General features: G+C 43.0%; 1 protein-coding gene across 6 annotated transcripts in view; it reads left to right on the forward strand.

Moving 5' to 3' along the window:
- The window catches only part of FGD3 (FYVE, RhoGEF and PH domain containing 3), a 111,694-nt gene that overhangs the window by 36,350 nt on the left and 49,078 nt on the right, over nucleotides 1-26,266 (forward strand). For 5 of the 6 annotated variants that reach the window (XM_055806157.1, XM_055806156.1, XM_027782640.2 and 2 more), the window contains exon 2: nucleotides 24,175-24,345. In XM_055806157.1, coding sequence (XP_055662132.1) covers nucleotides 24,175-24,345 — 171 coding nt within the window. Of the gene's footprint in view, nucleotides 1-17,391; nucleotides 17,485-24,174; nucleotides 24,346-26,266 lie in introns of those variants that run through there. The other variant, XM_027782637.2, reaches the window with a different exon arrangement.

Here is a 26,266-nt window from a genome sequence, read left to right on the forward strand (position 1 = left end):
TCAGCCACGTGTCCGAAAGGGTAAGATTTGGTTCTGGAAATAGGTTTCTTTCATGCCTTTGCTCATGATGCTGTGATTTGTAAATTGTCATTCAGTGAAAATAACTCTCAGTAATTAATTTTTTTTTCTTATCACTGGACTTGGTGTATCTTGTTAGTTTCTTGTCTGCTTCAAGGCGAGGATTGTCTGTATCTTGGAATCAGTTGGGTTCTTTGCTTGGCGTTGTTGAGAATTGCTCAAACTATGCTATTATCATCAATGCTCATAGGAAATGAAAGCAAAATGTAGTATAGGTACAAACCCTGAGTAGCCCCACACCCCCTGCATTCATTAGAAACATAACTTTAAAATGTCAGGGGAAGACAGACAAACGTTCCCATTAATATGGTATTTTTTCATGGTTTCTTATATTTCCACAGAGGTGGAATTACATGTCTTTTTAAACTTTGAGGTAAGAATGGATAGCATATGCCTTGCTACGTACAATGGAACTTTCATGTCTTCCTACTTTCATAATAATTTTGTTTGGCAATGATTTTTAGCGTAGTAGATCAAGGCAGGGGCATTGGTGGTTAGATTAAATAGTGACATCTTTGCGATTGAGAGAGACAGGGTGCTCACAAAATTTAAATGTAGTTCTATCTAGCGCTCTTGAAACAAAGAGCTTTGAGAGAGTATCTGTAACCTTGATTTGAAAGATTGTTCTGTCTTTCACATGAAAATAAGTAATTTCTACTAGATGCATTTTCTGAGCAGTAGTCCCTTGTGCCTGTTCTGAGCAAGTTATTCTGATGGCAACATTTAATTTACTTTTTTTCTATTATTATTTTAAAAAAGAAATAGAATCGGATAGTCTGGTGTCCTAAAGTATTGAGTTGACGGCTAAATTATCTAACTGATACATCCTCATTTATTCCTGCACTTGTCCTATGTTGTGTGCCCAAAGTACAGCAGTTCAGATAAATGTTTGGTTTTGTGCTAAGGCAGGGTGAGGGAAACAGGAAAATCCTTGGGTTTTTCTTCATCCTTGTGTACTCGGAAACCGACTAAAGAGCTCTCTCAAATAGTATGCGAATCTATTTATTAAATTAATGTGAAATGTGTTTTTTTCTAAGCCACTTAATTAAATCTAGAGCGACGTGCAAGTCTTTCAGGCTACGCTTTTGCTGCCAGCTTGGATGCCCAGAGAGGAGGGGCGAGCCCTGCGGGGTCAGGCAGCCGTGTGGGGTGCTTTGGGTAGGATACCTGTGGGGAGAAAGTTGTCTTGACTTTAAAGAAAAAGATACTGAAAAATGTCAGAAGTGTTTAAGAAATGAAGTTATGTATACTGGGAGCCTTCCACAGACACATTCTCCGCTTAAAACAGTGGTGTCCAACATTAGTTTACCTGTTGGCTCAGTTACTGAATGGAGCGAACAGAGGAAAAACAGTATAATGTGCCCTCTTTGCTGACTTCAGCATCATTTAAACAAAAAAAATAATCACTACATCATGTTGTTTCCATGGTGTTGCTTGTGGTTTTAAGGAATTCTTCAGAATAACTGATGCAGAGCCTCCGTTTAAAGTGGGTGTTTTCCATCCTTGCATAATTGTTGTTGTGTTTATGGATCGAAAGCACAGTTCCATGGACAAAAAGAGCTGTCCTCCTGAAAGCAGTGGCACCTGCCCTCCTGCCCCCGTTCCCATGATCTGTGGCATGTGCCCATATGGTGTGCCTGGAGTTCAGCTGGGGAAAGCAGAGAAAAGGAAAGTAAGGACCAAGAACACAAGTTTAACATGTCATCAACAGCTTATCAAAATGGCATCAGCGGTGATGCCAAAAGAAGACATCTACTGGTGGGAGAATAATTCCTCTGATGGATATGGACAGACCCATTGCTACATGTAAAGTTGCTCCTAATAATACTGTAAATCATAATTAGGGGAAAAAATAGAAGCATATTCAATATGTGAAATGTGGCAGGCGTGACCATCAATTCTCATTGAGTAGAGAAGTTTGCCATCAACAAAAGGACGATCTTAGATAGAACCTGCAGTAGTTAAAACATTTTTCCACCAGCAGGGCTAGCTAGTGGTTGTTACAGGGCCACTGGCTGCGAATTGCAGGATTGTGTTAGCCCAGAGTGGGTTCCGTGCTGCCAGATCTGCTGAGTTTGAGTTAAAATTTTGATGAGGGAAGTCGAAACCGAGGAAGAATTCAGATGTATCTTTTGGATAAAAATACCTTTGCTACAGGTTTGCTTGTAATAACAATCGTAATGAGAATTAGAGTGATAGGATTGAGTGGACTAATGATAGCTGCTGAAGGATACCAGATTTCATGTGGTTTTATTAAGCCCTGGACGATCCAGGTCCCCTCATAATGAGGTTTTCACCCAAGTACTGTTTCTCAACACAGCTATACATAATGTAGGCAGTTGGGTTTTGTGAATCAATAGTATTTTTTCATTCAATGACAAAATATTGCTTTCTTGTTTGTCCTTCACTGATCATACCACTATTAATACTTCCTTTGGTGGTATAGATTACGTTGCTTCCAAGCTTGGGATTTACATTGTCTACAATGGGCGGTGAAATTTAAGCCATTGTCCACCCGTTGAGGACTGTCTGCTGATTAATAGCTGCATTCCGTGGTACTCAAACTCGCTCCAATTCATCTGTGAAGAACTGGATTTTGGATGTTAATTATCCAGACAAATCAGCAATTGGTTTAAAGCATTGTTAAGGACAAAGCGAAGAATAAATAGCTCCTGCAAAATATGGCATCGTGAATAGTACTGATACTATCTGCTATAATTTGTCTGTCTAGCTTTGAAAGCACTGTGCGGAAAGATGAGCTGAGCTTTTTGAGATAATGACCCGTAGTACATCTGGATACTAGCCTATTTCTTCCTTGATATTAAAAGACAAAAGCAAAATTCGTCATGTGCTTCTGTAAAAACAAACAAACAAAAACAAGCTAATTAAAACTTGGCCTGAATCTTGCGGTCCTCCTCAAAAGTGTCACTGATTTCAGTATCTGCGTTCATGATTTTGTGCTGTACAAGAAGTGTTGGCGAGGCGGGAAGTCGGTGCTCAGAACTGGGTGTTGGAACAAGTTTGGGAGTTGATTTATGTAGGGTTGGGGGAACAGTTGTGTATATGTGTGTGCACACAATATTTAAGCTATGGTAACAACAGCAATGCACAAGCACACAGATTTATTCCGATCGTGAGAAAGGAAGTGAAGGCACATATAAAATAGGGTTTTGACCTTAACAATGCCTTGTGTTGCTTCACAGCTAATGACTGCATTCTTGCCTGAGACGTTTTCTAACACAATTTCAAAAGTTTGTCCATCTAAGAAATGCGTGGGATTGGTTGTGTGATACGTGCAAGATCCTTAAGCCATTTTGACTATTACCCTTTATGGTTTACTAGCCAAACATTTGGAGCTGAATTATTTAGGAATACGTTTTTACCAAGCCGTCTTGCTGTCCATGTTGTCTTGCTTAATCTGATCTGCTCCCTCATCCAAGTACCTACAAAGTAAAATAGATTTAGAAATTACGAGGTATTGATTGTCATTTGATTGTGGCTGAGGGCTGCTGATGGGAGTTTTATTTTGGCTTAATGAGACTTTCCTCTGTTAAGTTTTTAAAAGAAATTATCTTTTTTTTTCTTGGAGAACTTAACATCTGAAAAATCTCCAGGCGTTATTTTCACCCCACCCTCCCAGTTCAACCTCTTGAGTCAAGTGAGAAAAGAGGATTAAATGCAATTTCTGCAGTGCAAGATACAGAATCCTTTTGTGCTGTTAGACCTTGGATCTGTTCTCAGGTAGCCTGAAAATGTTAATTGATTTGAAGCAGTTAAGGGATCAGTACTGGCCTTTGGTATGCGTCTGTTGAAGGTTCGGGTTGTTATTTTGGGGGTTTTTTCTGTTCTTTTTCTTTTGCCCTAAATAAAGGAATGGGATAAACCAAAATAAGAATTTTAACCTTGTAAGAATCCAGGAATACAACTGTTTGCGATCAAATTATGTCAGAACAGTAAGTTACCATCCATTAGCTCAGATCCTTAGTGGGCAACATGCGAGCTTTTAGCTTGCCCCAATTTTGAGATAAAATGTGTCAGTTTGAGGTTTCATGTTCTCTGTGGTCACACAGGCAGTGATGGCAGCTCTTTGGAGGAGGCAGGAATTTGCTAAGCTGCAGTGTCGGGGGGTGCCAGGTTAGTCTGGGTGAGGCGGGTGCTGCATCCCTCCCACCTGGAGTCAGCACCCGAGGGGAAGGCAGGCAGTTGTGTCGTGGTGTTACACGTTTACAGGCATTTCTTCCCATTGCTTGCCCGCTTCTGGAGCGCTTATCGCTGATAGCCTTTTTATGATGCAGTATTAGGTGGCATATGGATTTGTACCTCATGAAAACGGAATGAAAAAAATGACTGCTCAGTAGGTGGTGCCATGCTGGGGTGACTGGGTCTCTGTGAAATGATGTGAAGTGCCACCCATGGGCAAATGAAAATACTCATTTCTACAGCCATCGTGCAAGTGAAAATAAAGGCCATTAAACAGGAGCAGAGTATTTCATGTTGGTGGTGGTTCTTACCTACTCGTGCTCCTCTTGTTAGTCACAGAGTGACTTCCTCCTCCCCCATTTGATACCCTGTTGTAACTTGTGATTATTGTTTGACATTGTGGCTGTCATGGTAGTACCTGAGTGTGTCCAATGCATCATCTGCTTATTCCAGAGGGGTCTCAGCTTTGTGGTCTCCTTCCTTTATCAAACAAGGAAAAATTAGACGTGGGGGGAAAAAAATGACCTTCAGTTCAATCTAGAATAAATTTCTGGACCTCTTCATTCCAAATTCTCCCTGCCATCACTGCTGACCCCAGATCACAGGGAGGACCATGCAGCCAAGTACTTTCTCTGTTCATCTTCCCAACACAGCCCAAGCATTTTGCATTGCACAGTGAGTCAAACAAGGTAGGAATAAGCGTCCTGACAGTGTCCTCTGTGCTTGCTGCTGCAGGTGTGCCAAAAGGATGGATTGCAGTGTGTGTGTGGTGTGTCTGTGCTTCCTCAAAACGGCTTATGCAAGTTCTGCTCATACAGCTTTGCTCTGTCCTAGTAGATTTTGATTCCCAAGGGCAGGGCTTTCTAGTCTTTTATCTGTCTGTAAAATGTCAGTGAACTTGTATGGTGTGGCGTACATAATAACGCGAATGATGCTCTAGCGCTGTGGTATGTTTCCCTGGGGACGGCAGCGACTCCTGCCCCACCGTTGCCAGCCCTGATGGTGCTGACTCTTAATAGACTTGTTTGCATCCCCTTCGAACACCAAGACTAGTTGATGTGGCAGCCTTTGCCACTTTGTATGCAGTCTTTATGAATCCTGCAATCTGCCTTTCAGGCGATTTTTTTTAATTATTATTATGTTTAAGCATGACTTTTTTTTTTTCCCCTCTCCAAATGCCAAAGCTCAGTAATTTTAGTTTAACGTTATCGTCTGTATTTCCAACCAATCACTGAGTGGATTGGAATGTTATGCTGTTAAATGTAATTACAATTTAAGTTCTACGTTCAAAGAAACTATTGTAATTTTTATGGCTCTAGCTTTTAGATTTGTAATTCTGAAAATGTTTTGAAATAAAATATACCTTGCTCTATAGAAGAATGAGGAATCCCAGGATATAATATGGTGTAGAATATGTGATAAATTGAATTTAAGTTGATATGAAAACTTTATATAGTTTTCATGTCTAGAATGAATTATTTGATTTAACTGTAATTTAACCCTTGTAATTCCATCATCAAATGAGATCAGTGAACTGAAATATTTGGGGAACATCTCTGGTTGGGTCACTTATTTTGAAAACTGGACATATTGTGTATGCTCTGCACTCTGGCATTCAAATATTACTTAATGTTTTTAAATGACATGTACAGAATTCTAAATTGACTTAAAAAGAATTAAACGTGTATTGACTTAAACATGTATTGGGTGTCCACTAAATTAAACATGTCGATGCAAAAAGAAGTGATCACAAACACGATGTTTGCTACACTTAAGCCAGTCATGCTTTTCTTTTATCAAATGCATCTCCTTATTTCAGGAAATGGAAGAGTGCGGTAGTATTCCTCAGCTGTACATCTTGCCCTCTATGCCTTTCTGTTAACATAAACCTGTTGCAAGGCACGTTGCCTTTTTGTGCATCTGAGAATCCAAAACCGGCTGCTTTGTCGGGGGGAAAAAGTATCTGTTCAGTCAAAGAACAGTTTTCCTGGGTACCTGGTTAGGAAAATAAGGCTGCAGAAGTTACATTCCCATACCTAGCCAGGCGGAGAAGGTGCACCTCAGTGAGAAAGAAGACATCCTCCACTCTGATCTGGGACCAGAAAATGGGAGAGATTGACTAGATTTTTTTCCAGTTGTCTCTAGTTTTATTCTGGTTGTTTTGTCAGCAACCATACATCTTGCAGTTGAACAAAATATGGGATCGTTCCTGATCGTTAGTGCAAATGATATTCTGAACTGGAAACCACCTCCAAGCAATTATTTTGCTTGGCAGTTACGGGTTTTCTTTTACCACAGTCCATAATAAAACCTAACCAGAGTTTTGCGATTTTGAGAGCACGGCTTCAGCTAAGGGAACCTGGGTATCAGGGTCGCTCGCTCTGGGTTTGTTTCTGCGGTGCATATGGGGGTGTGACACCTCAGCTGTGAACACTTCCTAATTACCCCCAGTTCTTTTATGAGCAGGATAACATGGCATAAGGCGCCTTCTGAGCACTAACTTTGTTTGGTGACAATTATCATGTATTCTGGGGGGGGGTTGCTCATCGCCTGCAAAAGCAGACCTGTAGTGCCGCAGGTCAGAGGTGGGTAAGCGGCCGTGTGGCAAGGTGATGTCAGTCAGTTGCGAAGTGGAGCAAGAGGGGCTGGAGCAAGCATACGGGTATAATCAGAATTTATTGCAATTCATGTATGCATGTGCTTTGCCTTTTGGGGTGTTTTTTGGTGTGTATTTGGTTTTTTGTCTTTTTGTTTTGGTGTTGGGTTTTTTTTTTTTTTTAGTGGTTCTTTTTTGTTTGTTTTGGCTTGATTTTTTTGGCAGGGCTTTGGAGGGCTGGCAGTGTTTGCTGACACTGAGCAGTGTGCTGCCAAGGAAGCAGAAAGTGTGCTAGGGAATTTGGAGATGTTCTTGTATTACTATTTATTGTTTATTGGTTGATGCTGACTCAGGTCCTCGCTTCAAGTGTAAAGATGCTGCTCTAAAAGGTGTCTCATTCATCTCCTTGTGATGTGACGTTCACAGCAGTTAAGGCTAGCTGAAGCCAATATGCAATAATAGATCTGAAAAAACTCAAACCAAACAAAAATTATTTATCCATAACCCATTCTAAAGGAACCAATGCAATTGTGATGATATCAATAAATTATACTTATGCTGTTAATTGTTGTAAGAGCTCAAATTTATAAATTCATTGCAAGAGTCATTATCTGACATAATCTTGTAATGATCTTTTTTTACTGTTTTTCTTCTACAATGAAAATTCTTTGCATTTTTCTTAATAACTTCTAAATTTCTGCGATCACTTCTATTTTTAAATCCCTCCATTATTTGCAGTCATCCTTTCTCCTTAATAATGCAGCTATGCCAGCAAGCATACATTGTGTGCGTTGAGTATTCTTCATCAATAAAAGGACAATATGGAATAATGATGCATAAATTTCATTAAAACCAGTAATTATTGAAACAGTGACTGCCATACAGGAAATGCTATTTTATTAAATATAATTTTAAACACTAAAATTCAGATGTGTCCTGTGCAAGTAACATGGTTAATAATCCTCCTCATTAGCTATGCATTCAGATTTGAAGATGCTAGTTGCTGGTTACATTTTATATAATGATAGACCGATCTCTTTCTTAGTTTATTTCAGGATTGAAAGCTATCACCTAAGCAAGAGAAAATGTATACTATTTTCAAGGTATTAATTTGAACATACGTTTTGGGTTAAGGACCTGATTCTGAAATTTCTACCTGATTTACGTTCGTCTTGAGCTTCAATTTACTTCAAAGTTTCTTGAAAATTATTACTGGCAGAGTTGTAATGCAGTGTTGAGATGAGGTATGATTTTTATTATTTTTTTTTTAGAATGAAGATTTAGCAGTCAGTCAAAAGGTTTTGTTATTTCTGATTTATAACTGTTGTCCCAAATAATCACCTAGGTGCTTACAAAATGTCCTAATTTTCATGTCTTCTAGCTACTGATTTGATGAAAGCGCAATTATAGATAACAGGAGAGGTGAAATGGTTGCTACAGATACAGTAAATTAAGTGGAGTGTTGTTGGGAAAACTCATAATAGTTCCTTTTAGTGCAGCTTTTTTCTATAGTCTGTGTCACAGGCCTTAGAGCTGGTGTTACTTTCTTTGGAGCTTGCCAGGCTGAAATAAACGTAAAGGATGCTTTATACTATCCCGTGTTTGTTCTGGCATCCAAAATACTGGAGCGGGTTCAGTGGTTTCAGTCTCATCCAATTTATTTATCCACAAGTTGTTTCTGAAGAACACCTTTAACCTTTCCAGGTTCTTTTTCTTGTTTTATTCCGTAGAGACTGTGGATCTCAGGTTGAAACAGCATTGATCTGGGCTCCAGAGATGTTAGTAAGGCTTTGCTCTCATTTCCTTCGTCTGCAAAGTACAGAACATGGTTGTGTATCCCCTTGGAGGTGGAAGCCAGGTGGAGTTGCACACCAGGAGCACCCATTGTAAAGCAGCTGTGGCATAACCTGGCAGGGTTGTATCTGCTGCGCGAGTCTCTTAGGGAAGCAGCGTGCAGAGCCTGGGGCTACAAAGGTCGTGGCAAGGACTGCATTTTCTAGTTAGCTGAGAAACGAGTGCAGCGTAGCATGGACCTTTGGGCGTCATTGTAGGCTGCCCAGAGTCTCCCAAAAGGGGCATCTAGGCTCTTGGTGGCTGGACAACTCCAAGGCTTCCACTGTGATGGCTTTGCAGTAACCGTGTTAGATCGCTTCGTTAGTGACGCAGAACTAAGGATGCTTTTGCTTTTAGCCTCTCAGTGCTGGACAGGCTTTTATAAAGGCTTCTTGAAACTGCGATTACCGTTGTGGCCTTGCGTGGCTCTCAGTCTTGCGATGCGCAGCAGAGGCTACCACAGTGACCTGCTCGCTCCTCTCCAGTTCCTGCCCATGTTCAACCTCATCAGACAGAAAGACACTGCTTTCTCTTGACTCATTTTCTCAATAAAATGTTTATCTTTCATCATGTTTGTATTAAATAGGAAAAAAAAATATTTTATTATTATAGATGACGTACCATTATATGTGTGTCCATCCTTGGAGACTGTCAAACCAGCTCCTGAACAACCTGCTCTGTGTGATCCTGCTTTGAGCAGAGGGGTTGGACTGGACAATCTCCAGAAGCTGCTTCCAGCCTCAGAGACTGTGGCTTGGTCATTTTCTGTAAAGGCATTAAACTTCAAGCAGAGAGTTGCCAAGTGGCACTCAGAGCTGAAGTATGTTCTCCTTTAATGATTATCGTGAACTACTGGAAACACACTGTTGTGAAACTGTTCTGTATTTTGCAGATGTGCAGCTCTGCTACCAAAATAGTCTATCGGTGTAAAGTTACTATGATTTTCCATGATGAAGTTGAATTTTCTTGACTTCTGTGGTATGGAGTGACAGCGCCTTGCGGTAACACAGAAAAAGTAGTCCTCTCCTGCAAAGCTTTTTTAGCAAAAAAAATTTTTAGCAAAAAAGTTGAGCTCAGTTTTACCTACATGTATTTAGTACCTAAACAGGCCCTTAAATGAGCAGGGGCTAATTATTTGTTTTAGTAAAACTAATAAAACAATTCAAAATTTACTCTCCCTGTTGGTTAAATGAGAGCTCACTCATTGTGATGTGTGCCATTAAGAAGATTCACAAGCACAGCAACTGAATTGTGTGGCAGTCTCTCGCACGGTGCTGTTGTCATTAGCAAAAAAATGTAATATGCTTCTAGTAAAAGGAGAAATGAAGCACATGAAGCTTTTCTTTTATGTCAGTTTCAAACGAAGGCTGGAATCTCGCTTATAGGCACTAGCATCTGGATGTTTCTTGACTTTGTGTAGAATAGTCTTTTAAATCATTGGAAGGTGAGCAATGTAATGCTTCCCCCTCCCTCCACCCCACTTCACACCATACGAACAATTCTGGGAATTGCAGGTCTGCCATCTTCCTCTTTTGTTCTTGGGAGAGAATCCCCAAGACCGTAAATCACCCAGATACAGGTAATCTGAAAGGAACAAATTGAAATGGCTTTGGCTGGGGTAATTTGTTTGTGTCTTAGCAGTATGAAATCTCTTTAGGTTTTTACAGTAATGGATTGCTCTGATGTTACGATTCCTGTGTTAAAGCAGTAGAGATGTGAAGTCCCAAGAGTGTTATTTGCTTGAAATATGTTCTTTGATTTGCATAATCAGTGTAATTATAAATCAAGTCTCTTTCATCATAATGAAAAACATGTTACCTGTCAAGGGGAAAAGAAAAAATAATAATAATGTCTGCTCATCTAAGAGGAGAGTCTCAGGAACACTGAGTAATGGTTCTGCCTGCATCCCTTCATCAGAGGCCCAACGTGTGCATCTTCTCCAAGAGGCTGTGTGTGGTGGGTTGACCTGGGCTGGACAGCAGGTGCCCACCAAGCCGCTCTGTCACTCCGCTCCTCATCAGAACAGGATGGGAGAAAAGAGGATGGGGAAAAAAATAAAAACCAAACTTGTGGGTCAAGATAAAGGCAGTTTAATGAAGCAAAAGTCACACACGCGTGGAAGCAAAGGAAAAGAAAAGACGATACACTCTGCTTCCCATCAGCAGGTGATGCTCGGCCCCTTCCTGGGAAGCAGGGCTGCAGTGCGCATCGTAGTTGCTCTGGAAGGGAAACGTCGTAAATAACGAATGACCCCCCTCTTCCTTCTCCTTTCCCTTAGCTTTTATATCTGAGCAGATGTCACACAGTATGGAACATCCCTTTGGTGGGTTTGGGTCTGCTGTCCTGGCTGTGTCCCCTCCCAGGACCGTGCCCACCCCCAGCCTGCCGGTGAGGCTGGGGGGAAGGTTGGGATGCAGCCCTGATGCTGTGGGAGCGCTGCTCGGCAGGAGCGGAAGCACTGGTGTGCTATCACCACCTTTCTGGCTACAGTACAAGCACAGCACCGTGAGGGTGCTGCGGGGCTCAGCCGGGGCCGATGCGCTGGGTTGCAGACATCTGGCATCAGTGATGGCCCTGAGGTTGCCAGATAGACAAAGTGATCGCTTTAACTTAGGAAATCTGTAGAGAAAGCGCAATAGTTGCAGCTACATGCTGCACTTTGCCCTTGGTGGCCTTTCAGCTGTTCTCTGAGGACACTGCGTATAGGAATCACAGACTCTCTCTATAAAAAAATACAGTTCTTTATGGGGTGTGCCTTTCTGGGTGGCCGGGGCAGTCCCTGGGTGAGCATCTTGTGTTGTGCGAGGAACGGCCAGGCTGAATCTGGAGACCAGAGCTAAACAGAGTTAACCAGAAAAAGATGGGATGAGAAGCCAGTCTGAACTGTAGAGAGGGAGAGGGAGGGAAAGGTCAGTTGAAACACAGCTGCTGTGCTGCAGGACACCGCGGTGGTGGTGTGCAGGACTCGGCCCAAGAGAAAGAGAAATGCCCTTTCTCCTTGTCAGCTTGCTAGAATGAGGAGTATGATGGTAAAATTCTGATGAGAAATGCTTGTCTATCAGTAAGACTTCCTTATAGAGCGTTCTAGTCTATGTCAAGTGCTTTTTTTTTTTTTTTCTCTCCAGTCATGTTGTCTGCCCAATACTATATAATACCACTAAATTTTTTTGTAATAGGAAAACAGGAACAAATTAGAGAGAAGGGAGCATTACCTGCCATCTTCAATTAATCTTTTTGCAAAAGAGAAAAACAAAGCAAAACAAAGTTTTATGAATTCTGGGTTTAATTATAGTTGTAATGAAATATATGAATGAAACTCCAGTCTCCCGCCGTCTTCTAAATTAGGCACCTGCAACAACTCAAGCTGGACTTTTGGTATCTGGATCTTGCCTGTGTAGGAATTAAGTCTGAAATCTAGCACTGAAGTTAAGTAAGTTGCTCTTCAGAACACAAAAGTAAGACTTGGTTGCAGCACATTGATGAGTCTGGCGAGTCTTCTCTCCTTGCCAACCTGCCTGGTGCAGAGGAATGTTGTTTGGCGTCCCTGCTTGGTGGCCGATCTCCTGAGGTGCACTCTGAGCCCTGTTACTGGCAGGGCTTTCGTTACCTGCAGCATCATGACTGAGGTCTGCCCCAAGCTACTTCTCCTTTACTTTGTTGCTCTTTATGCCACAATCTTTCTATGTCATTTAACCTGCTTTCCTTGCTAGACTGAAGAATCTCAGGGTTGGTTTTTTTTCTTCTACCTTTGGCCTTGGTGTCACTGGAAGTTACTGTGCTTATTATTTTAGCCTACAGTAATTCTATTGTGTCATCCAGGGGGAAAAGTCAGCTAAGGGCTTCTCCCAGAAGAATGAGTTTTTCATAGCCTGTCTGGTTTACTTTGTTAAATCATAAAAGTTCATAACTTTGCCTTCCAGTTGTGGAGATTTGATGTTCAGTATCCCCCAGTGTTTACTTTCCATATACCTATGTGGAAAGCAGGCTGAGTGAAAATTTTGAGAAAACTGTAGCTAAAGTCAAGAATTGACTTACCTGTGAATACTGTCCCACACTAGAATGTGAGATTAAAAATATTTTTTTTAAATTGAAAAACTATTTTCTGTGTGAATGTCACTGCAGGCTTGAAATTATATTGCCAAAGTTTGGGACCATATCTGGGAAGATGCGTCCGGATGCCGAGATGCGATAGCAATGCTATTGCACTGCACAGGTTGCTGGCGGGTGCTTGTGTCGGAGTCAGCTGCAGAGATGATAGGACGCAGACTGGTACTTCCCAGAGGGGTACAAAATGTAAGCAAAATAAGAAAGAATTACTTCGGTACAGGTTTCTCACAAAATGGGAAGAAAAAAGCTCGAGGGTTGCCATTTAGAGAATGTGAAGGATCACACATTTTACCGTTGGCATTGGTCAGGTCATTGTCATAGCCAGCAGTGTTATCGACACAGGAACAGAAATCAGAGCTAGAAACTGAAATACCAGAATTAAATTACAAGAGAGAACACACATGACGACTTAAAAAAAAGCCCCAGAAACCCCCAAAAATTCATCAACCCCCACCTCAACTCCAGCAGGGTTTAAATTAAATTCACTTAAAAGTTTATTAGCCAAGAGATGATTACCTGTGGATTTTTCCACTCTGGAGACTTGCATCCATCCAGTGCTTGGGTGACGGCGGTGCATGGTCAGGAGCTGCTTCCCTACAGTCCCCCATCCTCCGAGCAAGGTGTGGTGAGGCTGGAGGGTGTCCCTGGGGTGCCAGACTGGGAGAGCTGCGTGCCTCCTGTGGGAGCTTCTGGTGCCACCCTGATATGTGGGGCCGACTCTTGTGACGGAAGAAACGGAGGCTGGGGCCACGCGGCGTGGCAGCCGGGTCCTCGGCATCCCTGCGGATGCTAGCGTAGGGCTCAGTTTGGTTTAAAAAGACAACAAGGCTTTTGTTTCTTTTTTTCGTGTCACTAATAACCTCAGGAGGCGAAGGTAAGCGCTTGCCGTCTGTGGTACCGCATCCTGTTTTGTACAGGAAAAGAAAATATTTTTGTTTTGCGGCTTTAATGCGCTCATTGTTGGTTCTGACAGAGAATGTATTCTGTGGGGCTTTACTTTGGTTTCTTTCGCATTTTCCTTTTAAGTGAGCATATTTTTATTCTGTTCTCAGTATGGTTTTTCTGGTCACTCCTTCCACCCCTGCAGCTCCCTTGGAGTCGCCAAGCGTCCTGGTCTCGGCTGGGACACAGTTCATTTGCTCCGCAGTAGCTGGTGCAGTGCAGGGTGTTGGCTTTGGTGTGAGAGCAATGTCGACAGCACTCTGATGGGTTTGGTTCTATCTAGGTAACGTTTATACCAAATCAAGGACTTCTCCGTTTCTCAGGCTCTGTCAGCGAGAAGGCTGGAGGGGCATGGGAAATTGGGAGGGGGACACAGCCAGGACAGCTGACTCGAACTAGCCAAAGGGATGTTCCGTGCCATGGGACGTCACGCTCGGTGTCTAACCCTGGGGAGGTTGGCCAGGGCTACTGATGGCTGCTGGGGGACTGGCCAGGCATGGGTCGGTGGGAGGCGAGCGGTTGTGTTCTGCATCACTTGCTCTCTTCTCTCCTTTCCCTTTGGATTGCGTTCCTCTCCCCTTCTCTGTCCTTTTCGTTATGACTGTTGTTATTATTATTGGTGGTGGTGGTTTTGTTTTATCTCAACTATTAAATTGTTCTTATCTCAGCCCTCGAGGTTTACATTCCTTTCCAATTCTCCTCCCCATCCCTCTGGGTGAGGAGGAGTGAGCGAGCGGGCGGCTGCGTGGCACTTAGTTACTAGCCGGGGTTAAACCACGATACCAGTGTCGGGAGCTAGTCCTTGCTCCCTTTCAGCTGGGTTTTATCCCTTTGCCTCATTTTCAGCAAGAATTGGCTTGGCGGCCTGCTATAAAATAAGAAATATCAGGTTTTTGTTAGGAAAAAATTACCTTCTGTACAGTTAGTGCTAGATTCTGTCTTTTTCTCCTGTAAAGTAGTTTAAATGTTCTCTGTTGGCAGCAAGTTGAGTTGATCCTGTGTTACACCTCAGCAGATCCTGTCATTCCCGCTTTGGTGGGAATGTGGAATATCTGAGCAGCCTTTTAAGCGTCCTTGCTTTGTGTTGCCTGGGGGTGATGTGGTGGCCAGTTGTATTTGGAGCAACATAACAAGCCTAAAACTAGAAGTGCGTGCCTGCTTGGGTTTTTGTTTTGGTATTTTTTTTTCCCCCTTGCCCCAGCGTGAGGTTGTGTGTAATGACTTTCTAGCAGCAGAAGTTCTGAGAGATGCTTGTTTCTGCCTTTTCTTTACCTTGCCACGTAGTAAGTATAAAGATCTCAGTAGGGGTTTGGTTTACACACCTACGTTGAGTAGTGCTGTAATACAGAATTAGGTGTGAGGCTCGTCGCTGTCGCTCAGAGATCTTCTCCTGACTGTTATACATTATATAAATGTATATACATTATATACATGCATATAAGTGTAGAGCAAACACTTGAGACTCATTTTTATAGCCAGTTTTTAATAGCGGTTTGCCAGCTAACCCATATCTAAGGGAGAAGCCCTAGTGACCCAGCTGCACCCAGCGGGCCTGGGAGGTAAGATCGCCTGTGTGTTATATATATATATATTATATATATATATATATATAAAAAAACCATAAGAGGTGTGCTGGCACCTGCAGTCCTGCTTTCTGTGCTGAACTGGCCATGCCAGCAGCGTTTCTTGCTGGACAGGTGCGGATCTGGGATGTGAGGTTTTTTAATTGATGTGCAGGAGAGAAAGCAGGGACTGTGCTGCAGTGCCCTGCCTGGGCGGCACCGAGTGGGACAGGCAGCGTGCTTTAGTGTTGCGGCGAAAGGGCTGATGTAGGTCTGTTGAAAAGCTAATTCTCTGAGTCAAATTAAGTAAGATTGAAAGAATCATTAGAATTCTGTAATGATTTCTTTAAAGCAGTTGTGGAGTAATCTCTGGCTGCATGATCAAGGGTGAAATATCCCAGAGGCAGAGGAGGGTTTGAGTGGCCTTGCACAGGCATCTGGATTAGATGCTGTTCTGGCTGGGGCAATAAAAACAAGATTGTAATGAGAGATACAGAGACTGCACCAAAACGGGCATGTAAAAATGGAGAAGCACTAAAAGGAGTTACAAATCACGAGGGAAACCTCAGCCCCCTCTGAAGACAGTAGTGAAATAGTCAGTGATCAGACAAGTACCCTTCGTTTCAATGGAAGCTGCGTGGAGCTACGCTGGCGGCTCTCAGCGTGAGCGCACGGGGTGGCTGTTCTTGGGGAGCTCAGTGCTGGGAGCGATACTCAGCAGAGCAACAGGCTTTTGGGACCTGTTTTGAGAAGAACAGAGACAGTGAAAGCTGAAAACTTTTCTCAATAATATGCCTGTTGTGATTCTGATGATGAGGGCTGTAAGGTGTGTGCCAGGGCCAGTGAAGCGCAGCCTTGAATCACTCGGATGAGGGCAGGAGCTTGCTTTAAAAGGGTCTGATGAGGTCAAAGGTGGGAAATCTTGATGCAAGTTTATGGAAAACACTGACAGTGATGTTCATCAGTGACCCTCGGGATGCTGTAGCAGTGTCTGTTGAAGGAAGCATCCTCACTTAAGGCACTGAATAGTAGTCAGAACAGGATAGAAGTATACCACATCCCCAGAATCCCAAATCCTAGCACTGCAGGTCTGGGGAAACTAGTGGTCCTTGTGCTTTATATGCACAAGTGTGTTTATTTTAGCTATTTGGTTCTTTCTCTGAAAAATCCTTTTTTTTTTTTTTTTTTTTTTTTTCCTTCCCCTTCCCCCTGGATGTGTTTCTGTGGTGGTGTAAGTGCGTTAAACTGCATATACCAAATTTCTCTCGATCCTCAGACTAAACGGTTTGGCGTGGTTTGCAGGCTTTGTGTTTTTCTCGTAAGGAAACAAACCAGCAGCCCTTCTGCGGCTCCCCAGGGATGGCGTTTGCACTGAAATGAAGCGTTTCATTCAAAAACTTGACGTTATGTTTCTTCCTTTATCGTTTCCTGTGGTAGGATTCTGCTGGAAGAGAGGAGGAGAGGGAGAAGGAGCACTGAAAATTTTCAGGATTTTTGATTGAGATCTAACCAGCTCCATCCCGTGCCTGCTGAATTGCATTTATTTTCACTTCTAGAGGCTGTTTTGTGCCAAACTTGGCACCTTTATCTTCAGAAAGCTCTTCAGACACCCCAGTTCAACACTTTTGGTGAGACCACTGAGGCCCTTCATTTCCCAGAGGAGCTGTGAAGCAGCGTGAGAGTTTGAGTGCTGGGAACTGGGACTTGGTTGGTTTCCATGGCATGTCACTGCTGTTACTGACTGGTCTTGCATTAATATTGAACTTTAATAATAATATTGAAACGCAGAAAGCTTTTAAAAGAGAACTGGCTTTCCCTTCTTTTCTGCTTCAGAAAGATTCAGGCTTATAAACCATCTGCATCCTATGTATAGTGTTTCAGACGCATATGAAACTTAAAACCAAAGAGTTTTTCTGCAGACTCGCAGCAATCTCCTGTAACTTCTGCTTAGTAAAGCTCCTCTGCTCACATTTGCCACGTTTATATTCTTTGAGTCACCTAACCGCACTGATGGTAGGAAGTGGGAAGGGGGATGGTCAGTTCCTGTGAGCATGGCATTTTAAGCCATGAAATAAGAGCTGCAGCAGGAGCTGGTCTCCCTTATTTTTGGTTTTCTTATAGCTTGAGAAAATAAGAAAAAATGTGGGGGTCTCTGCTCGAACACAAGTAAGTGATACACATCTCTTCCGATACAGAACTGCAGTCCATGCCAGATTCTCGCTTGCTTTCTAACATAATGTTTTCTTGATTTAATCTGTTTCTGAAAGCTTATGGTGATAATTTTTGGTGTCACTGCTTTTACTGAAGTTGATGTTTGGGAATATCAGAAAAATAGACGTGGTGTGAAATAACTGTTGTCAGTGTCATTGAGCTGGGGTTTATGGAAGGGCGTGCATCGAGCCCCGGCGCACACTGCTTTACATCCCTGCTGGGGAGCCTGGTGGGCTGTGGGCAGGAGGGAGAGGAGAGGTTTTAGGTGGATTTGAGGAAGATGCTGGAGTTAGTGAAGCAGTGTAAGAGGGAAAAGAAGGGTATGTCTGGTGGCAGGATGGGAAAGGCTTTGCTCCCTCCTGCCTAGCAGGAGAGGGTTGGGAGGCAGTCTGGTGCAGGGCAACGTGTGAAACTGGAGACGTGAGGAGAAACAGGCACTGGAGCCGTTGGTTGTGGACCACTCTAAGGATGGTGTTGGGTGTTTGTACCTGACTAACAAGCAGGATAACATGCCATTACTGGAGCTGACAAAAGGAGATAAATTCCATTGCAGTGTGTGGCAGGTAAAGCTGTCACGCTGGGTTTTCCTGCAGCGTAGTGGGTGCTGTAGCTTCTTTAAAGACACCCTCACCCAGCTGTGTCTGTAACACAGCCTGAGCATGAAGGACAGAGGGTTACACTACTTGCCAGATTCCTGCTGACACAAGAGAGACATAATCAGCACCTTTTAACTCATGTTAGAGTTCCTCTTAGCAGGTTGTGGGTTTTAAATTCACATACATACATTAGCTCTGCCCTTGAAGCTCTTTGCTTTCGAGCAGTAGGTTTCTGCCTTAAGAGCAACCCCTTCTCCTGGAAAGGCTTTTTCTAAGGGTGGAAGGGGTGAAGAGAGAGAGAGAATTTCACTGTCGGTGACAGCATTAGGGAATGCCCAAGTGGCTGTTCCAGTTGGAAATACAGTGATGCTCGCACTGGGCATAATGAAACCTGTTAGCAGAGGTTAGAGGTGCATGGCATGTGCCCAGTTCGCAGCCAGATGTTGGGAAGAGCCATATTCCTGCTAAGGATTGTATTAAGATGCCTGGGCAAGGAATAGCTTTCAAAGTAGCTCTACATGTTAACACCCGAGGGTTTTGTTGTTGTTGTTTTAAATTGGTTGGTTCTGGGCACACACTTAATTGTCCAGACTCCTGTTAGCTGCAAAAATGTCCTTTACCATTACACAGATTCTAGTTCACTTACCTTTGTGTGTTTTCCTGCAGACAGGTTTTTAACCAGACTGGTGATGGTTGCTTTTCCATTTGATGTTCATGACGCATATTACAAGACAGCATTAGAAATGGAGACACCACTACTGGGTGCATTTCTGGATGCAATAACCAGTTTGCATCTGGAATAGTTTCACATTTAGATGCTTGAAGAAAGATTAGAAAATTATGTTTTCCCACGCTTGAGTTGGACCTGATGGGTCACATTACCTGATGGTACGTCACAGCCTTTTGGAGCTGTTGACTTCTCTGATGTTGCAGAGAGCCTAAAACACTAAAGAATTAATAAAATGAAAGCTCCCAGAGCTTGTTTAACTGGTGGACAACGGGAATGGGTGAGTGATGGCAGTGATGGCGGGAGTAGGAATGCCCTTCCACTGCTTGCTAAGACTGTTTTCTCTTCCCTGGAGATGGCAGGGAAGATTGCCCCAAGGAAAAGCAGCAAGGGCTCCATGGCTGGGGTCGTGCTGCCTGCAGGACAGCCGGAGCCCTGGGGAGAGCCTGCCTTTGCCTAGGGGTATCAGGTTTAGGCATGGCAGAGGGCTTGAGAACTGCCCCTGAGCAAGCCCCCCTTGAGCAGGCATTCAAAGCCACGTTCGTCGTTCTGGATGGATGGAGAAATCCCCCAAGGTATTAATTCTTGGTGAAAGCAAACTTACAAAGTAGACGTTGTTTATCAATGCCTTTCCAGTGTGTCTAGCCTGTAGAGTGTTTTTCTTTTAGTCCAGCATTTGTCATCCCTTTTACTCCTTTTACACTCTCCGTGCCTTGTGTGGGGGTACAGGAGGTGGGCTCGTCTGTTGAGGTGTAGGCTTTCTTTGTTTCAGCAGAATACTGCAAAAATCTCCTCCCCTAAAAGAGGGCTGGGTGAGGAGTCCTTCCATCGGAGCAGCAAACGCAGGATGCGCCAGATCAGTACCTTGTCATAACAGTTCGGGTTCTTGCTGCTGTCTGTCACAGGCCTCCAGGATACATTTTATTTTAAACTGGGATTATTTTTGAACCTGCTACCTGGAGACCAGGTGCCAAGCACAAGGTCTGAATCTGGCAGGTGCACTGGGAGAAAAGCTTGAGAACTGAAGTTCGGATTCTTGGGGTCAACTGGTCTCTTTAGTACTACACTCAGTGGAGCACCCACAATCCTTATATTTTATCTTAGCCTAATAGAAAAATGTATCACACCCTTCAAGACTGTGACGGCGTCTAAGAGAAATTCCTCAAAAATACAGGCTTGCTTCTGGGTGCAGACAGGTACGTGAGGGTAAGGGGAGATACTTGAACAATTTCTCTGTGCCATGAAAGAGCTTCCCGGTGGTGCTGAATTCTATCAGAAAGTCTGAAGTTATTTTTCCATTTTAATGAAAATTGTGCGTGGTCTTAGACATTTTCAGAAGTTCCCACTAAGTTTTACCTTAGTAGGAGCTTTAAATGCGTATTATTTTATTAATATAATGCAAAAATTATCTCTGGAAAGCATCACCTGTGTCCTCTGCTTGGATTGGTTTTGAACAGAGAAATTGTAAGCAGCATTGTTCGTGTGAGTACAATTACAAACAGGCTGTGAAGTACTTAAGCTTAAGTAGGGTAGAGACACAAGGACTGTGCATAGGAAAGCAGAGTTTTACACGTTTGGAAGTGTGTGCTCAGGTTTTTAGAGCTCTGCCTGTTGTGCATGCTTGGGAGGCATGGGCACGCTCCACGTCCAGGCAGGCTGTGACTTTCTGCCCAGAGCCGTCGCAGGTAACCAGGGATCAGGTGAGAAGTCAAGTCAGCCAGGCTCTCTGGGAATAACCGTTTATTCTTATTATTAGCCCATTATAAGGTTTGGCTGTTCGCGTAAACATTTTTTGTCAGTATGCACGTGCTGGTACTCTGCTCACGTGCTTCCGTGGCAGTTACGGCTGATCTGTCTAGGGAGGGTTTGCACAGTCCGGCGCTGGACCAGAGGGCGAAGAGGAGGTGGGTTCTGTGTTGGCTCCTGCCCGCTCAGTGGGTGCAGAAGGGCAGGCAGGGGGGGCCGGCACCCACTCCCTCCTCTGGAAGCTTCTGGCAGAACCATGGACGTCTTGGGGGTGGCTACCTGGGCTGCCCCTGGATCTTCCTGATGGTTGTCCCTCGTCTTTTGCATTCCCAGGGGCACCCTGGAGCATGCTGGGCAGACAGTGGGTTTTACTTTCAGAGAATTCCTTGTGAAATAATCCAGGAAATCTTGTTTTCACAGATCATTTTATGGCACTTGAAAAAATATGTAAGGAAAGTGGATTTTTGTCTTGTGTGCAAAAAGCTGCCCTTAGGGGCCACATTAGAGATGAATAGAGAAGAACCATCTTGGCTTAAATTAAATAAAAAAGAATGAAAGCCACTTCTGTGGTTTCACCCATGCATATTTTTCTTGATTTAGGGCCAGCACTACATTTGGTATTTAAGGCACTTGTGGCTTTCCAAGTTCCTCCTCTTTCCAACTACTTACTGATTTTATTTTCTTCTTTGTGCCCACTTGCTCTTTGGATGTGCCATCGATAAATGCATGGGTGAAGTGCAGGCAGTAGGTGAACAGCAATATGTTCTCAGCAGTAACCTATATATGCAATACGTAACATGATATAAAATGCTGTCTTTTTAGAAGACAATGGTTTCTTTTGGTTTGTTTTTTTTTCTTTTGTTTTTGTTTAGTATCGGGTCTTGTTTAATGGGAAGTGGCCTAAGGCTTCACTAAGTATTTACTCTGCAAATGCCTCTGAGCACAAGTCCTAGAGCATTCGGAGCCAAGCTCAGAGCTTGTTTCAGGCAAGGTGGACATGGTTTTTCAGTAATTACCAGTGGACGTTCTTTTGCCTTGATTGTTTGACAGGATTATGCAGTAGAAGTGAAAAACCTGTCTGTGGATTTATAAAAAAAGGATCAAAGCGCTCTACTTTTCAGTAACATAAGCAGGTTTGCAAGAGCTTTTAGCCTAGACATGAAAGAGTTGTCTAGTGCTTACTTGAAAGCCAGCAAGTAAGCACTAGCTCTTATTTTTATCAGTAAGAAAGGTGGTTGGACCAGCTTTCACAGTGATGAATCTCGGTAGGGAAGAGCAAGGAGCTGGGGTTTAGTTCCTTTTGCAACTTTACAAATGATACCAACAAGACAGTTCTCTTCCGTGGCAGTGGCTGGGGCGGAGCAGGGAACGCTTGGGGCAGCTGGTAACCTCATCCCAAGTCACGCAGGGGTAGCTGGGTGGGCTCAGGGTGCCTGGCTGAGGGTGCCCAGGGATGCAGCTCCCGAGTGCAGGAGGAGCTGTGGCTTTCCTCCTCCCGCTGCACGCGGGGACCGGCTGCGTCCCACAGCTCCCACAGGCTTCGGCACTCGCCGGGGCTGGGGCTGGTGCCACGCTTCAGTGGCCAGACAGCACAGCGTGGTTAGAGGTGTCTTCTCATCTCTTCTAGAGCTGATAAAGGTACAGAGGTTTGTCCACTGAGAACTGGATCGCGGAAGTAATTCTTGGGAAAATACAACGTGGCCAGGTTGCCTTTCAGTCGCAGGCACTGGCGAGACACTGAGTTCTGTCGTCTGTATGCCGCCCTTTTTATTTTCTGGAATTAGAGCTTCTCCCTTGTGGACTGTTTTAATTTCTTGCTGTGTCAAGCTACTGCTAATAATGAAGTTTTAGGCCTTCCCCTAGAGAGCCGGCACGCTGCGGCACTGCCGCTGTCAGAGGGAGCCTCGGTACCCAGAGCCCAGGCAGCTGTGTAAGCTCTTTCTGTGATGATGTGTTTGCAATAATCTATTAATCTGCTCTAATAATCTCCTCTACTTTCACTGCATTTTCCTGATAAGTGAAATTATGTTTGAATAAAACCTAGTACTTAAAAATTTCTGGTTTCAGCTGGAAAGATGTTTTAATAGTTTGTCTCAAATCTGCTGAAAAGCAGATTTTATGGTGGAAATGCTAATGAAGCTTCAACAGCAACAACTGGCAGCCATTCGGAGGAATTCGGGGGTTGTGTATTTGGGTGGCAGGGATCAGATTTGTGCCATCTGAATCTATTTTGGTCAGCAAAATTGACTTTAATATTTTATGCTCATTTAAAAAAATAAATAAATCTGAATTGATGTGCAAGCTTCTGCATTTTGAGGCCAGCTCTCAGCTAATCTTCCCTAGCAGTCTGTACAGCTCAGATTTCAAAGTCTTCATTCAAAAGGTCACATCCTGATTTAATACCATTAGTATAAACCCAGGATAATTTAGTTGATGTGGATGGAGGTGCTTGTCATTTCAGGGTTTTGATCTTAATATAAATCTGGCCCAGAGCAGGTTGCCTTTGTGAAGCTAAGGCCGTGTTCTTGAGCCTATCACAGGGAGGCGAATATTGATTTTTCACATTTAGATGAATCCTTTCTACATGATGCAGGTCACCTCTCACTCCAGCAAGATGCTGGTAATTTCTGTTAGTCCACTTTAAGATGGATATTTGGAAAGAATGTTTTTCACGTTTACTTTGCCTTTTTTTAATGGATTAGCATTCAAATTTCTACATTTGATACATTTTCCGCTTCTCACTACTGCCAGAAGTATATATATTCATGTGTTCATACGCAGCAATTTCAAACCGCAGGGTTTTTTTACCTCTTTCTTTTTTGCTGCCTTAGGACACACAGGTAAAGCTGGCATGAGGATTTCATGTAGCTGTAGGCTTGCCACAAGTCCAAAAAAACCCTAAATACAAAAATGCAGTATCCACTGTGTGCAAGTGGATATATGGCTTTATTTCCACAGTCCCCACAGAAATTAATCAAGAATGCTAAATTAAAAGACAAACAAAAAAATTAATCACTTCTTTCTTTGTTTTCCCACTGGATCATATCTTAATGGCATCTTGTAGACTGGAGCCTTTTCAAGGGACATTAATATTTTATGTAAGGAGGATTAATAAATAGCAGTAAAATGCAGCTTGAATGATTAAATCTCCTGAAGGAATGGTGCTTGTACCGTTCCTGCCACGTGGGACACATTTCTAATTCACAGTAACTTAGGTGTATTTTGCCAAATAACATGATGTGGTATACTGGGGCACTTGCATTTCTGTTTGGAGGAATCCTTTTGAAAAAAATTTAATTTTTGTATTTACTCTTTTATTTTGAGTGTCCATGGTAAAGAAGCAAGTAATTAATTAAAGATAGGATTGCCAAGATTCCACCTCTCTTGTCAGTCAGCTAATTTGACGTGATTATTAAGGCTGGATATATTGCTTGTAATAACTTGTGAGTGAATGGCTCACCCCTCATCTACCCTCCCTCCCTTTCCTCGGGAACTTAGATGAAATAGCACAAATTTTCTTTGGGATTAACAGCATGAAATAAATACTGACTTTTTTTTCCCCCCACTCTCCCTCAGGTTGCGCTTGCTCTCCTTTTCAAATCAAATGTCACATTGACTCAAATCCGGTGTTGGAAGCGTGCGGGGAGCTGCAGCACATCAGCCCAGCGCAATGTATCCATCAAACTGGAAGGAAGCCCAAAACCAAAACTCCGCTGGCCAAAATGCATCCTCTGCAGAAACCCCAAGGCAAGTGGCTTTGTCCTTCTAGCGATTGTGCAAGCTTCTATCGCACGTGGAGTGTAATATTTTAAAATGAATAGCTTTAATTTTTAGGTCACAGCAAAATAGGTATTTTTATGTTCTGAGGTTCAATTACAGCTGGTAGGGTTTTATTATCTTCATTTTTTTTCAAACATTACATAACCTCTTAGGGAAGCCTTCAAGAAGGAATTGATTCAGGAACAGATTACTTAACTTGTCAAATTGTGTTTCCTGTACTGTTTATATGCCTCATGCAGCTGCAAAGTTTAAGATTAATTTAACAATATTGTTTTCATTCTTTAATAATTTTTTTTTTTTCAAAAGTATTTAGTTAAGAATAGCTCATTGTTTAAACCTGGTCTGTTTTCCATTTATTTTAAGAACTATGCATAGCAACAGGAAATGCCTAAATGGAGTGAATGTATTTTAAAAGTGAGAAATGGAAGCTAAACCAGTCACGTGCAGGGGTAGCACGTGGGCTGCAGTAATTCCACAGACCTGCCAGACTCACAGCAAATAGGTGGCAATCCCAAGGTGTTGTGGAAGAGCAGCCAGGAAGAAGCATCTTCCAGCTGGGCTCCAGGCAGGTCTTCAGGTCTCCCCAGGCTTTTCTCCCTAAAACTTCTGAACACTAGAAAAAGACTGCAGTAAATTTCTTGGTGGAGGATAAATTGTTTCCATGTTTCTCCATCGGTGCAATGACGTGTGGTCTCTGTAATGTTTGTCAAGCGCCTCCACTGCCACCACCCTCTGCTTTGCAGAATTGGTTAAAATACTGTATGTAATGGGCACCTGCCTTAAGGTAGTTGCAGGTGCAGAAAGCGTATAATTTCAGAGGTGTTTGGAACAAAGGAGCGTGACCCCAAAGAAGAGAATAAGTTTGTAAACCAAAAATTTTTTAAGAAGCATGCCTGTCCGATAGGTGGCCATTGTCATGTAAGAAGAGAGAAGGTATTTTGGTCACTGTCAGGGTGGGTGTGCTGTGCAAACTGAGCCTCTGCACCACCACCCCTCCCGTTCAAATGCCTATACAAAAGTAGTTCTCTGATACACGTTCATTAAACAACTACAAAGAAAACTTTGTATTTTCTGACTCTGAAAGTAGTCCTTGAATGTTAAATTGGTGTATGAGTTCATTCTTGAAACGTCTCATGAAGTCTGTGTATTTATGGAGCTTTCACCTTGAGGTCTTGGTTGTTTAACTGGTGGGTGTTCCATGAGTGTTGTTAATACTAACAATAAAAAGGAATGGCAGAAGTGTCTGTTCAGTAGGAAATGGAATTAATTCATCTGGTGCAGATCCTTTGCTGTTGTTCTGATTGTACTGATTTCCAGTTACTGAGGACGTAGCTTGCTTTTTATACATAGGTATCTCAGAAAAGTTGGAGGGAGCCTACTTAGCTTGATTCAAATCATGCTTAAAATTAGCCGTGTAGGTTAGTGTAATCTCTTTCCATCACCGAGATAGGTACTGCTTCTTCCTTCTGCTGTTCACACCCATCCAAGCTCTCTCTCCCATTACAGCCATAAGCTTAGAACCAAGGAAGCCAGTGTATCTTACTGGTTAGTGCCCTGAAAAGAACCAAAGAAGCCAGCATATCTTACTGGTTAATGCTCTGAAAGGAGGGAAATTTTTAAGGTGATTGTGGAGGTGAAATAAACACCCAAGGGTAAAATGCTTTCTTGACTAGTTACTCTTGCTGATACTTTTTTTTTTTGGCAGGACTCGGTTTGTTGGGCTTCTTGATGTCACTGTAAAAAGTAGCCCAAGAAGAACAGGAGTCCCAGTGAAAATTCCCATGAGAGACTGTTGAGAAGTACCCAACAGTCAAAAATCAGGCCACCTCGTGTTGTCTTAGACTAAGCCAGGTTAGCCAAAGCTACAAGTCAGTCTTACAAGTCTTGG

The sequence above is a fragment of the Falco peregrinus genome, chromosome 5, assembly GCF_023634155.1.
Source record: "Falco peregrinus isolate bFalPer1 chromosome 5, bFalPer1.pri, whole genome shotgun sequence".
Taxonomy (NCBI): Eukaryota; Metazoa; Chordata; class Aves; order Falconiformes; family Falconidae; genus Falco; species Falco peregrinus.